Raw genomic sequence first — 12,390 nt, 5'->3', positions numbered from 1 at the left:
TGTGAATAGGCCTACATTTTCACGCACTTTGGGTGCAAAGCTCCTGGGAAATCAGTACCCAGAACAACCACCTCTGGCCGTAACAACGGCCTTGATAAGCCTGGGCATTTAGTCGAACAGAGCTTGGATGCCGTGTACAGTTACAGCTGCCCATGCAGCTTCAACACGGTACCACAGTTCATCAGTAGTAGTGACTGGCGTATTGCAATGAGCCAGTTGCTCTACCACCATTGACCAGACGTTATCTATTGGTGAGAGATCTGGAGAATGTGCTGGCCAGGGCAGCAGTCGAACATTTTCTGTATCCAGAAAGGCCCGTACAGGACCTGCAACATGCGGCCGTGCATTATCCTGCTGAAATGTAGGGTTTTGCAGGGATCGAATGAAGGGTAGAGCCACGGGTCGTAACACATCTGAAATGTAACGTCCACTGTTCGAAGTGCCGTCAATGCGAACAAGAAGTGACCGAGACGTGTAACCAATGACACCCCTTACCATCACGCCGGGTGACACGCCGGGTGACACGCCAGTATGGCGATGACGAATACAGGCTCCCAATGTGCGTTCACTGCGATGTCGCCAAACACGGATGTGACCATCGTGATGCTGTAAACAGAACCTGGATTCATCCAAAAAATGACGTTTTGCCATTCGTGCACCCAGGTTCGTCGTTGAGTACACCATCGCAGGCGCTCCTGTCTGTGATGCAGTGTCAAGGGTAACCGCAGCCACAGTCTCCGAGCTGATAATCCTTGCTGCTGCAAACGTCGTCGAACTGTTCGTGCAGGTGGTTGTTGTCTTGCAAACGTCCCCATCTGTTGACTCAGGGATCGAGACGTGGCTGCACGATACGTTACAGCCATACGGATAAGATGCCTGTCATCTCGACTGCTGGTGATACGAGGCCCTTGGGATCCAGTACGGCGTTGCATGTCACCCTCCTGAACCCACCGATTCCATATTCTGCTAAGTCATTGGATCTCGACCAACGTGAGCAGCAATGTCGCGATACGATAAACCGCAATCGCGATAGGCTACAATCCGACCTTTATCAAAGTCAGAAACGTGATGGTACGCATTTCTCCTCCTTACACGAGGCATCACAACAACGTTTCACCAGGCAACGCCGGTCAACTGCTGTTTGTGTATGAGAAATCGGTCGGACACTTTCCTCATGTCAGCAAGTTGTAGGTGTCGCCACACAGCGCCAACCTTGTGTGAATGCTCTGAAAAGCTAATCATTTGCACATCACAGCATCTTCTTCCTGTCGGTTAAATTTCGCGTCTGTAGCACGGCATCTTCGTAGTGTAGCAATTTTAATGGCCAGTAGGGTATTATGCCACTATGTGAAGTAACAAGGTCCACTCCTTCTGAAGATGTTATTTTTAGAAATATAGAAACCAAGGTCAAGGATCAAGGACTAAATAAACCTTTGGTTTACAAATGGTTGGGTGATGGTCTTTGCTTTGAGTTTACCATTTCTGCGTCTCAATCGTTTGTAGAATAACTATAGGCTTTGTGTGATGCGGTAATGCGTGGTTAAAACTCCATGATTGTTAAAATATGATTACGACAGTCAGATTTGACGTTTTGAGCGCGCAGCGCTGCAGTTGTGGTTGTCGTTCAGAGTCGGCCAGAGGCATTAAGAGAATGCATTGAAACGGTGCCGTAATGTGTGTGCTAGTCTCACAATACATGGGGTTCATCACCTGCAGAGTCCCATGTTGGTCAATGTGCGTTGAATGATGTGCTCCAAAACACTTGTGCGTTGAGCACAGAGGTCTTCTGATGTGCCACAGATCGCTGCATATGGTTCTTTACAGAACAGGCAAGCCACTGACCACATTCTCCTCTAACATCTCGTCACCTACTCATAATTTCACCATCCTTCAACCACTTTCCACACACTCATGACAGTAGCACATGAGGACCCAACCAGTATCGCTCGTTCCCAGGAGCTGCCGGTCGCTGGGCTATAATAATTTGCCCTTTGTTAAAATCGCATTTGTAAGTGGCCGTCCCCTTTCCCAGAGCGTATCGTCGCTAGAATGGTTCCCCGTGTGTCTTTTCTCCACTTATACACTTTCCTTACCACCTCATTTGATCGTAATTCCGCCAATCACAAAGCGAGCAGTGCTCATAACATTTTGGTTTAGCAGTGTATGTGAGTATACTCCTTTCTTACCGCCTGCCCAATTAGCCGTGCTGTCTAATGCACGGCTTTCCGTATTTGGAAGGAGTGCCTGGTCCCCAGCACGAATCTGCCTGGCGGACTTGTATCGAGGTCCGGTGAGCCAGCCAGTCTGTGGATGGTTCTTAGGCGGTTTTCCATCTGCATCGGCGACTGCGGGCTGGTTCCCCTTATTCCGCCTCAGCTACACTATGTCGACGATTGCTGTGCAAACAAGTTCTCCACGTATGCACACACCACTATTACTCTACCACACAAACAGAGGTTACACTGGTGTGAGACGTTCCCTGGGGTGGTCCACCGGGGTCCGAACCGAGCAATAACCCTGAAAGAGTGGTTCGGTATAGGGCAGCAGGGGGGTGAAGTGGACTGCGGTAGTCATCGTGGGGTTGTGGATGACTGCGGCTATGGCGGGGATGGAGTCTCTCTGTCGTTTATAGGTCCCCGCTTAACATACAATACAATAGAATACACCTTTCTTACACACTAGTAATCGGCGAATGCGGGCTGGTTACCCTTATTCCGCCTCAGCTACACTATGTCGACGATTTCTGTGCAAACAAGTTCTCCACGTATGCACACACCACTATTACTCTACCACACAAACAGAGGTTACACTGGTGTGAGACGTTCCCTGGGGTGGTCCACCGGGGTCCGAACCGAGCAATAACCCTGAAAGAGTTGATGTGTCTTCTTCGTTTGAGCCAGTGTTACATGGAGGCTGCTTATGCTGTGCTCACAGGGCCAGAGCATGTGTTCAGCCCGACGTCCCTGAAGCATTCGGAAGAGGAAACGGCAAGGCTGCAGGCGGTGCTGGACTCGGTTCGCCAGTTTGCCGCCACACACCTCAACGTGACGTACCCCGCCAATGGCAGTGGCACCACTGAAGCGATCCGGGACAGTAGGGGCCTCCAGCCGACCACCAGCGCATCCCCACTGGCTGCGGGGCCAGACCCACTCTCATTCGACGAGCTGTTGGCGGAGATCAACAGCGAGGAGTCCAGGAAGAACGAGGTGAAGCGCCAACAGCCCACAGACACCGATACCAACAGCACTGCTCCGACTGGCGCTCCAGCGAAGGAAACTGAAGAAGTCACCAGTAAGTGTGCAGCAGAGTACCTGCTTTCTCTAGTATCCTTATTAAATCAACAGTCTTAACCATCTCTTCACAATCTCTCAGGTCTCAACCTCTTTAATAAATAGTATACGTTCTCAGCAATCTCCACTTGTTAATCACTGATCTCTTCAAAATGAAATAAAATATTCTATTACATATTTAGCTGGGCATCCCCTTTTGGAGAGTTTGGCGCCTAGTGCTATACCTTTTACTTGATTCCACTTCGGCGACTTGCGCATTTATGAGGATGACGACACACAACCAGTTCCAAGCAGAGAAAATCCCCAACTTACATGGGAATCAGACCTGGGGACCCGTGACAGAGTCAGCAATGCACGAGACCACGGGCTGCTTACTATTCGCTCCAAAGGATGCCAGACACCTAACTAATAACGTGCAGGGCCCCTTTCTGATCTCATTACAGCCTTTCCTAATATACTGATATGATGGAGGTCCAATTCGTTTCTATTCGCCATAAATCAGAGTGAACTGATGGGCCTGTAGTCAGAGGGTGCTATCCCAAACATGGCCAAGTTTGGGAAATATAACGGTTTTCTAATAAAAATGTGAAATCATATAATTTCAAAGCACAATCATTAAATCATTTGAAATAGTGGGAAAGTGCAAGTAATATGCCCAATATTGAATTTATTCAGCATGTTCACTGGGATCTGCACTGTGTAAAATCACCATGAAATTTGTGGAAAACTTGTAGGATGGAAGTTCTCGTGAACTTTTTTTACATTCTAACACTTCTGCGGTGGTATTTTATTCAGTAAAGTTCGCTGTTTTCCAAAACAGTTCTTCCCGTTTATATTTCTTTCCAACACTAGCTGTAGCATTTACTTCCATTTCCTATTCACGTTATCGTTAACCTCATGCTTTCTAAAGTTACAATGCTGAAACTTTCATAATTATGATCAAAGACACGAACAGATTTAAGTTGATTTGATACTATAAGGCTCTAAAATGATTTTGAGATCAAGAAAGTGTGACATACACTGCAAATTTTTGTTATACATAATTGAAAATAAATAGCTTCAAACGTCATTCTGTACTCCGCAGGTACATAAACAATCCAGACATCTTTAGATGTGGGATAACAGCCTCTAGTACTGAGAGCCTTACCAACTTAAAATGAGTGGCTTTACATAAATAGTTACATATAAAAGATGTTATAGACCACTTACTGCAGGTATTAAAACTTGTTGACAAAAAGGAGTGAGCGAAAACACCTTTTTCCATGTATGCGCTTAGTTCCCTCTGGCCCTGTACTGCTCAATCGATTGATGCAGATTTTTCGACGAACAGATTTCTCTCATCACCACTATCGTTTCATCGTTTTTGGTTTCAAACGCTGTGAATATTCAATGCGGATAGCCAGCCTGCCAGCATCCGGTTATCAGTTATTGCTGGTCTCTTGCAACAGCAGGCTGATATTACTTACTGCATTAGTTCCCGCCAGCATACGTTTCCATACAGAAATTCTACGCTTAATGCCGGCTCTCAATCTCTTTGAAGCTTTCAATGTACTTTTGAAATCAAATGGATTTCGCAAAGCATCTGCATCATGTCCTAGTGAATGACAAAGAACTCTGATGGAAAACTGAAAAGGTCTCAGGGCGGCACGGCAATACACTACGTCCCTCCGACTTTCACCGATCACAACTGAGGGGGTGGAGGGGGGGGGGGGGGGAATAAGAACGTGTTTAGCGTCCCATTGTGAGTTACAACGATCTATGAAGTGCAGCCTTCTTAAAGATGTGTCTCCACGAAAGCATATAGGTTTTCGTTGGACCTCCGTGTTAGGTAACAGTGCTATTGATGCCGTCAGTAGTGCAAGTGGCTTCATAAGTAAACAGTATTAATGAAAACATGAAATGAGCGTATGGCATCGTTGGCCGGGAGGCCCCACCCGGGGAAGTTATGAGTATTAATGGAATTACTCGGTGATTTGCAACTACTCAACGACGAATCCCTTGCAAATGTTATGGATAGAGCCCGTCCATACGTATTCTCCGAAAGTGTTCTTGTTAGGAGTGTGTGTGTGTGTGTGTGTGTGTGTGTGTGTGTGTGTGTGTGTGTGTGTGTACTGAAGGAGTACGTTCATACCAACAGAGTAATGCCTTCTACCTCAGTCACATTTTGTTGATTTTTGCATTCAGGTGAGATATGACTGCTTGTAACTCCGCCAGTCTCACGCAGTTCATTGAAAACTCGAGTACACTCTCCAGAATCTGGTGCTCTGCGGTTAGGAAATCGTCTGCCGCGTTTCCGTCACAAAATCCGTACACAAACACGATACTGGAGTACTGAGCTTTTGTAAATACGTGCATCATGCTTAAGGAATACGGTAAATTGGACAACAAATCGGAAACGCAATGTCGGCTGAAAAACTGATTCATGTTAAATCAAGCACATTTTCACACTTAAAAATAAAATTGACAATTGGTAAATAAATCCATATCAACTGGAGTACAAATACGCGAAATGAAAACTTATCAAACACTGGGCACAAGTTATGTGGAATTTTTTACCCTAATTAGTCTATACCACCACCTCCTACAATGTTTACTGTTTCTCTTGAGATACTTTCTATATATCGAAATTAACCTCTCTCTCTCTCTCTCTCTCTCTCTCTCTCTCTCTCTCTCTCTCTCTCTCCCTCACTCACACACACACACACACACACACACACACACACACACACACACACACACAGCAGAGAGAGAGAGAGAGAGAGAGAGAGAGAGAGAGAGAGAGAGAGAGAGAGAGAGCAAAGCCGACATATGACTCAGATTTTGTATTTACGGGGTTCCACAATCTCCATATGCTTAATAGACGTAAACAACGTTCGTAGTAGGCTGTAATGTGATCTTTACTTAATCGAGCGATTAGTTAATTTCGACTAGGCGTCATTGTCAAGCACCAAAAAAAATGGTTCAAATGGCTCTGAGCACTATTGGCCTTAACTGCTGAGGTCATCAGTCCCCTAGAACTTTGAACTACTTAAACCTAACTACCCTAAAGACATCACACACATCCATGCCCGAAGCAGGATTCGAATCTGCGACCGTAGCGGCTCCAGATTGAAGCGCCTATAACCGCTTGGCCACCCCAGCCGGCTTGTGAAGCACATTTGTAACATCATGTCGTCTGCAAATGCCTCCTAACTATGAGTAAGAAGTAGCCACATTCCGTTATTTTACGAAAGGCTCCACACTACAGTGACACCTTTTGAGATCGTATTCTGAACTTTATCTACAACAACATGTACATACGGCTACTTTTTACTTCTAATTACGCGTGATTTGAAAATGATATGAAATGCAGATGTTACTAATGTGTTTGGCAATGAGCTTAGTCGAAAGTAGACAATCGTGCGATTAAATAAACATCGCATTACAGTCTATTATGGACTATGTTTACGTTTATTATGAAATATTAATTGACACATTTAAAAATTTATTCGCGTTTGGGGATACCGCTATGATGCCTTTGTATGGCCACAGCACACACTCACAAACGAGCGATACTGAAATATACGTATTTGGCGTTGGGATGAACAAAATCGGACAAGTGCGAATAGTAATGGCGCTCTGATTGTTCCATACAACTTTTATTATGCGTATAGCTAGTTCATCCGTAGTTATTGATGAGTGTGTTTGCAAGTGTCAAAATGTGACATAAATGGCCGTATCGTTTGACTGCATTCATTTAGAAGTCTACATTGTGTAGATTGCAAAGGGACCTGTAGATTTTAATATTGGACATAAATTGCAACTTGATGCCTCTACCCATTCCTGATAAAAAGGGGTCTCAACAGACGGACAATGAAGAGATTTTATAAGGGTTCCGTATCTACGGATTGACTTAGAGCACCCTTGAAAATGAAAAGAAGCTTATGGTTTTAAAGTTCCGTGGATGGCAGGTTCATTAGAGATTGATTACAAACTCATATGGGTCCAGGATGGACAAAAAATAAACTGTTCCCTTTTTAGAAGAAACATTACACTGGGATTACAAGAACACATGTAATTGGTGTAGAAAGCAAGCAAGCAGGTCAGGACCGGAAATGGTGACGCCGATCCAGCCTCTGTACAGGTTCTGAGAGTGACTTCGGTCTGCTGAGTGCACTCTGGTCATGCATTTGGAGGAGGGCGAGGATGACCTCACAGGAAATATCTAGTGCAACAAGAAGAGTACCTATGGTGCATATGCTAATGATGTCTGCCTTTGTGGTACATGTACGAGTGTCTGGCAGTCGATGCATGATGCAAAAAGAGGCGATTTTGTATGGCACAGGATACGAATTGTATGTTTATTACATCGACACAGTATGCAGTGATATATTGTCGGTTTGGTGATCAGTTTCACTCTCTATAATTCAAACTTCCATCCTCAGTGGCAGAGCACTGTAATTGAGTAAGAGTCTTTCAGTATTTGACAATGTGTTGGCCACTTTGCAGTGTTTAATTGTCAGTCCAATATGGTTACCTGTTCAAAATAGTTTTACCACTAAAAGAAAAAAAAAAAGGCAGACAGTGCTTCCACACTGGCAGCATCAGTAATTTGGAGGGTAAATTCAGTAAGATCCAATCAGAATTCACAAGACATCCCTTTTTGCTGGGACATAGGAATCCCTACAGTGAGGTGAGAACGTTTGCGTGTATTGAAAGCAGGACTTAACGTTTTCCAGGAAGGGTAACACGTGATGGATGGGGTGTCACGTTAGGACCATCAGGAGGAATGCATTCAGGGTTATTCTGCGCTGTTTTTCTTATACAGGTTCTGTTAGGACAGGAATTTTCTATGCGGATGAGCTGTGAGAGATCACGAAAGCTTACACAAGAAGCGACCATTAACTATTTCTGGGACACAATACAATTGCCGTGAGGTTGGCTTGGCTCTTATTTTACATAGCCATGTGACATAACACTGAGAAACTTTTAGATGCTTTTGCGATGCTGTGTAGCTATGCGAGCATTTCGCAGCGATGCATCAGCCATGCTTGGCTGGTAACACGTGCACAGCAAGATGCAGTTTGCGTGTCCCATTAGGATTCCTAGCAAAATATGCAGTCGGTGCTATTCTGCAGTGTCTGTGAGGGTGAGTCGCTCGGCATTTAGGTCTTCACTGAACTGCAGGCAGAGAGAGGGATCGCGCCAGCAGTGGTGAACATGTGTGCCCAGTCCACATGCTGACTTGGAGTTTATTTACATAGACATTTGACATCAGAATAACACTCAAAGAACTGTAGAAGCGACTTTCACCTGCTGGCTGTAGGTGGCTGCGATGGTTCGCGTTCTGGCTTGCTTCTGGCTGGCCCTGCAGAGCGCATGAGTGTGTTGGAACAGTTCGCTGATACATTGCATATTTTACGTGCACTGAGTGTGTGTGTTTAAGCGTTGTGAGAATGTTTGAATAGCGTTAAAGATGCATTTTTTTTGCAGTTCTCGAGTTGTTTTCGTGTCTGTTGCATTATTTTGCAAACAGGTGAGCAGGCTGTCCAATGCATGAATTCGACAGTTGACGATTAGCAAGTGTGTTACAGCATTATTTTGAAAATGGAGGAGTTGTTCACATCTCTGCACATCAGTGTACTGCATTATTTTGGTGATTTACGATTACATTGCACGTCTGTAGACTATCTACTGTGACCTCAAGCACACGAGGGTGAGTGTTTCGTACCAGTGTAATAAATAAACTACATGAAATCCCTCCCTAAATAAACTGTATGCATTATTCTGACAGTTTACGAGTTGATTTCGTGCCTGTACAAAAGTGTACTGCATTATTTCAGTGATTTACTAGTAGTTTGCAGTTCTGTAGGCTGTTCAATGAAATATTTCGACAGTTTACAATTAGCAAGCGTATTTGCAGAGAATTATTTTGATAATTTACGGCTTGTTTGCGTCTCTGCACATGAGTGTACTGCATTATTTTGGGCTGTTTAAGTGTCATGAGCATATTTGCATAGTGTTGCACATGCATTATTTAGGTGATCTACGAGTAGTTTGCACATCTGTAAGCTATGTACTGCATTATTTCGGTAATTTACGAGTTGTTTGTGTCTCTGCTCATCAGTGTACTGCATTATTTATGAGTAGTTTGCAGGTCTGTAGCCTATTTACTGTGACCTCAAGCACTCCAGAGTATGTGTTTTGTATCAGTGTAACAAATATACCATGTCAAATTTTTCCCTAAATTGTTCTGGAGTCAATAAAGTACACTTCTCCCCCCCCCCCCCCCCCTCAGCCCAGAACAGGCTGTCCTTTTCCTGCCTTTTTACCCTCCTGACTGCCATCTTGGATTACATCACAGGAGGGACCACAGCCTCAAATGGATTAAATAAAGACTTACATCCATCCTATCCAGCACAGGCTGAGTCCTTTTGCTGCCAATTCCTAGGAGGAGGTGGTGGGTTGGATGACTTAGGTTAGTGGAGGTAGCCTAAGTGAGCTATTCTCGCGCCATTTTCTTTGGTTAGTGGAGGCAGTCGTGGTGTGTTGCATTGTTCTGGAGGAGGGGAGGGGGTTAGGTTATTGGAGGTAGCCCAATTGACCTATTTTTCGCCAAAATTTGAACTTCCACCATTGCCATATCTATCGCCGCCATCTTGAATAAATTTGGCAACAGTGGAGAGTGGGGCCATACAAACTTTGTTCTACTACTGGTGACTGTATAAACAAGTAGCCTTATAAATAGAGATGGTGGGTTTTGTTTGAATTCTGCGTGGAATCTTGATCTCTCACTTGTCAAAAAACAGAGAGACAGAGTTTATATTACCTCATCCATTGATTATTAATTTCACTATCGACAACTTCTAACGCCGCTCACCTGGTTTGTAATGGCGCTAGTGTCTGCAGCACGTGTGAATGTTATCTTTCTGGAGTTTCTCTGGGAACCAGGGTTTTAAACTGCCTTGCGCAACTCTAGTGACCTTTGTTGGTACTACCACAACGACCTGTGTTGTCTCTGTTCATTCACTATGGATTTTAATAATAAAAATAACTGTGAAACACGGACTGAAAAATCTTCTAGGGTGTAGTTCATGTGTGACAACAACTACTTAATAAATAAAAGACCCTAATCATGATTCTGTCCAATTCTCGAGCCTTCACTCGTCCCGCGATCTAGTGAGGTCTGATCGCCAAGACGAGTGTTATCTTTGTAATTCATTCTTGGGATAAAGATTAGAGCCACTTTATTACTATACATTTCGTTTTTTTTTTTCGGAATTTAATCCTTGATTAATCATATCTATTGTTTCATCTGAAATGTTGCTGTCATGTGTTCAAACTGATAATAATCTGGTAATGTTTGTATGTTATTCTAATATATGAACAGGGATTGAATTGCTCATTTGCAACCTATCATTGCCATCTCTCATAATCAAATCAAATATTATACTGGGTTCAGTCAAGTAACATTATCTGGAGGGCGATATTTTCGTCTTTGTCTGTTACTTTTTTTTTTTTTTTAAAAAAAATATCAGCTTTAAAGTTTATACATCCATACTCCGGTACTCTATGAGAACTCATATTGCAGTTTTGTTCAAACACCATAGAAGTTTGTGCAGTGGTAGGATTTAATGCTATTTCTTCCATTGTTTCACGAAATTGCCAAAGCTGATTGTTTCGGCTAGTTCATAGTTTTTTGCTTACTCCTTACACTCGCGCCGCGCAAGCTAAATTTCAAAGTGATTGATCGAAAAAGCTCGATATTGAAGCGAACGCTGCGGCATAAGGGGAAATCTCGAGGCCGTTCGAACGCGAGTATCGTTTGCCCAGCCCTAAGTGGTGCAGTTTTGCCATGAAAATGGCGGGATGTGCTGCTGTCGAAATATCTGAGGTTGACGGCGTCACCCGACTGCATTCCATAAGTTATTTGAACATTGTATACGTCGAGACAAGCTCTGTCTCACACGTGGCTTTATTATTATTATTATTATTATTTAAAATTTATAATTTCACAATGAAGATAAGACATGACAAAATAAGTCATACTTGTAGCGAAATCAAGTTCAAAACAGACAACTTGCTAGAACCTGCAAATGAAGTTATGATATACAAGGTCTGTTCAAAAAAATTCCGAAATCGTAATTTCGCACCAATGGTGTGATGGAGCGAAATGCCGTTGGCATCCCTGCACACGCCTGTGTTTAGTGTGTAATTCCCGCAAGTCTGTTGTATGTCTGTTAGTTATTGTTTAGTGCTGTATTGAATAAAACGTTGTGTCACACAGTTTCCGAAATTCGAGATGGCTGAGTTAGTGGAGCAAAGCGTCTGTATTAAATTTTACGTCAAATACAGGAAAACCTTTACAGAAAAATGCCAAATGATGCAGAAAGCCTACGGTGACGAGTGCTTAAGCCGTACTCGGTGTTACGAATGGTTCATACGGTTTAAAAATGGTCGGACGGAAGTTAAAGGTGTCCCTCGTGCAGGACGCCCTACGACGTCTACCGACGATGCTCGTGTCAGAAGCATCAACGAAACTGTGCGTGCCAATCTGACTGTCCAAGAGATTGCAGAAGAATGTAACGTTTCAGTTGGATCATGTCACGGGATCCTGATACAGAATCTCGGAAAGCATCGTGTTGCCACGAAGTTCGTCCCACGGCTCACGATCAAGACCAGAAAGACATTCGCATCGGAATCTGTTTAGAGCTTTTGGATCGCGCAAATGAGACTAACAAGGGAACCTCCCCATCGCACCCCCCTCAGATTTAGTTAGAAGCTGGCACAGTGGATAGGCCTTGAAAAACTTAACACAGATCAATCGAGAAAACAGGAAGAAGTTGTGTGGAACTATGAAAAAATAAGCAAAATATATAAACTGAGTAGTCTATGCGTAAGATAAGGAACATCAAGGACAACGTGAGCTAAGGAGCGCCGTGTTGCCGTGGTTAGCGTGAGCAACTGCCGAACGAGAGGTCCTTGGTTCAAGTCCCCACTCAAGTGAAAAGTTTTTTTCGGTTTATGTGACAAACTTATGTTTTCATCACTTTTTTGGCAGTGATTATCACATCCACAACAAAACCTAAATCGGGCAAGGTAGAAGAATCTTTTTAACCCA

At 43.8% G+C, this 12,390-nt stretch overlaps 1 protein-coding gene across 1 annotated transcript in view; it reads left to right on the top strand.

Annotated features, from left to right (window-relative positions):
- Positions 1-12,390, top strand: part of LOC126291901 (proteoglycan 4) — a 274,929-nt gene that overhangs the window by 249,526 nt on the left and 13,013 nt on the right. Inside the window, exon 8 of the mRNA XM_049985630.1 lies at positions 2,935-3,291. Within this exon, the coding sequence (XP_049841587.1) occupies positions 2,935-3,291 (357 nt within the window). The remainder of the gene's footprint in view (positions 1-2,934; positions 3,292-12,390) is intronic.

The sequence above is a fragment of the Schistocerca gregaria genome, chromosome 9 (genome assembly GCF_023897955.1).
Source record: "Schistocerca gregaria isolate iqSchGreg1 chromosome 9, iqSchGreg1.2, whole genome shotgun sequence".
Lineage (NCBI taxonomy): Eukaryota > Metazoa > Arthropoda > Insecta > Orthoptera > Acrididae > Schistocerca > Schistocerca gregaria.
This window is presented reverse-complemented; position numbering and strand designations above follow the sequence as displayed.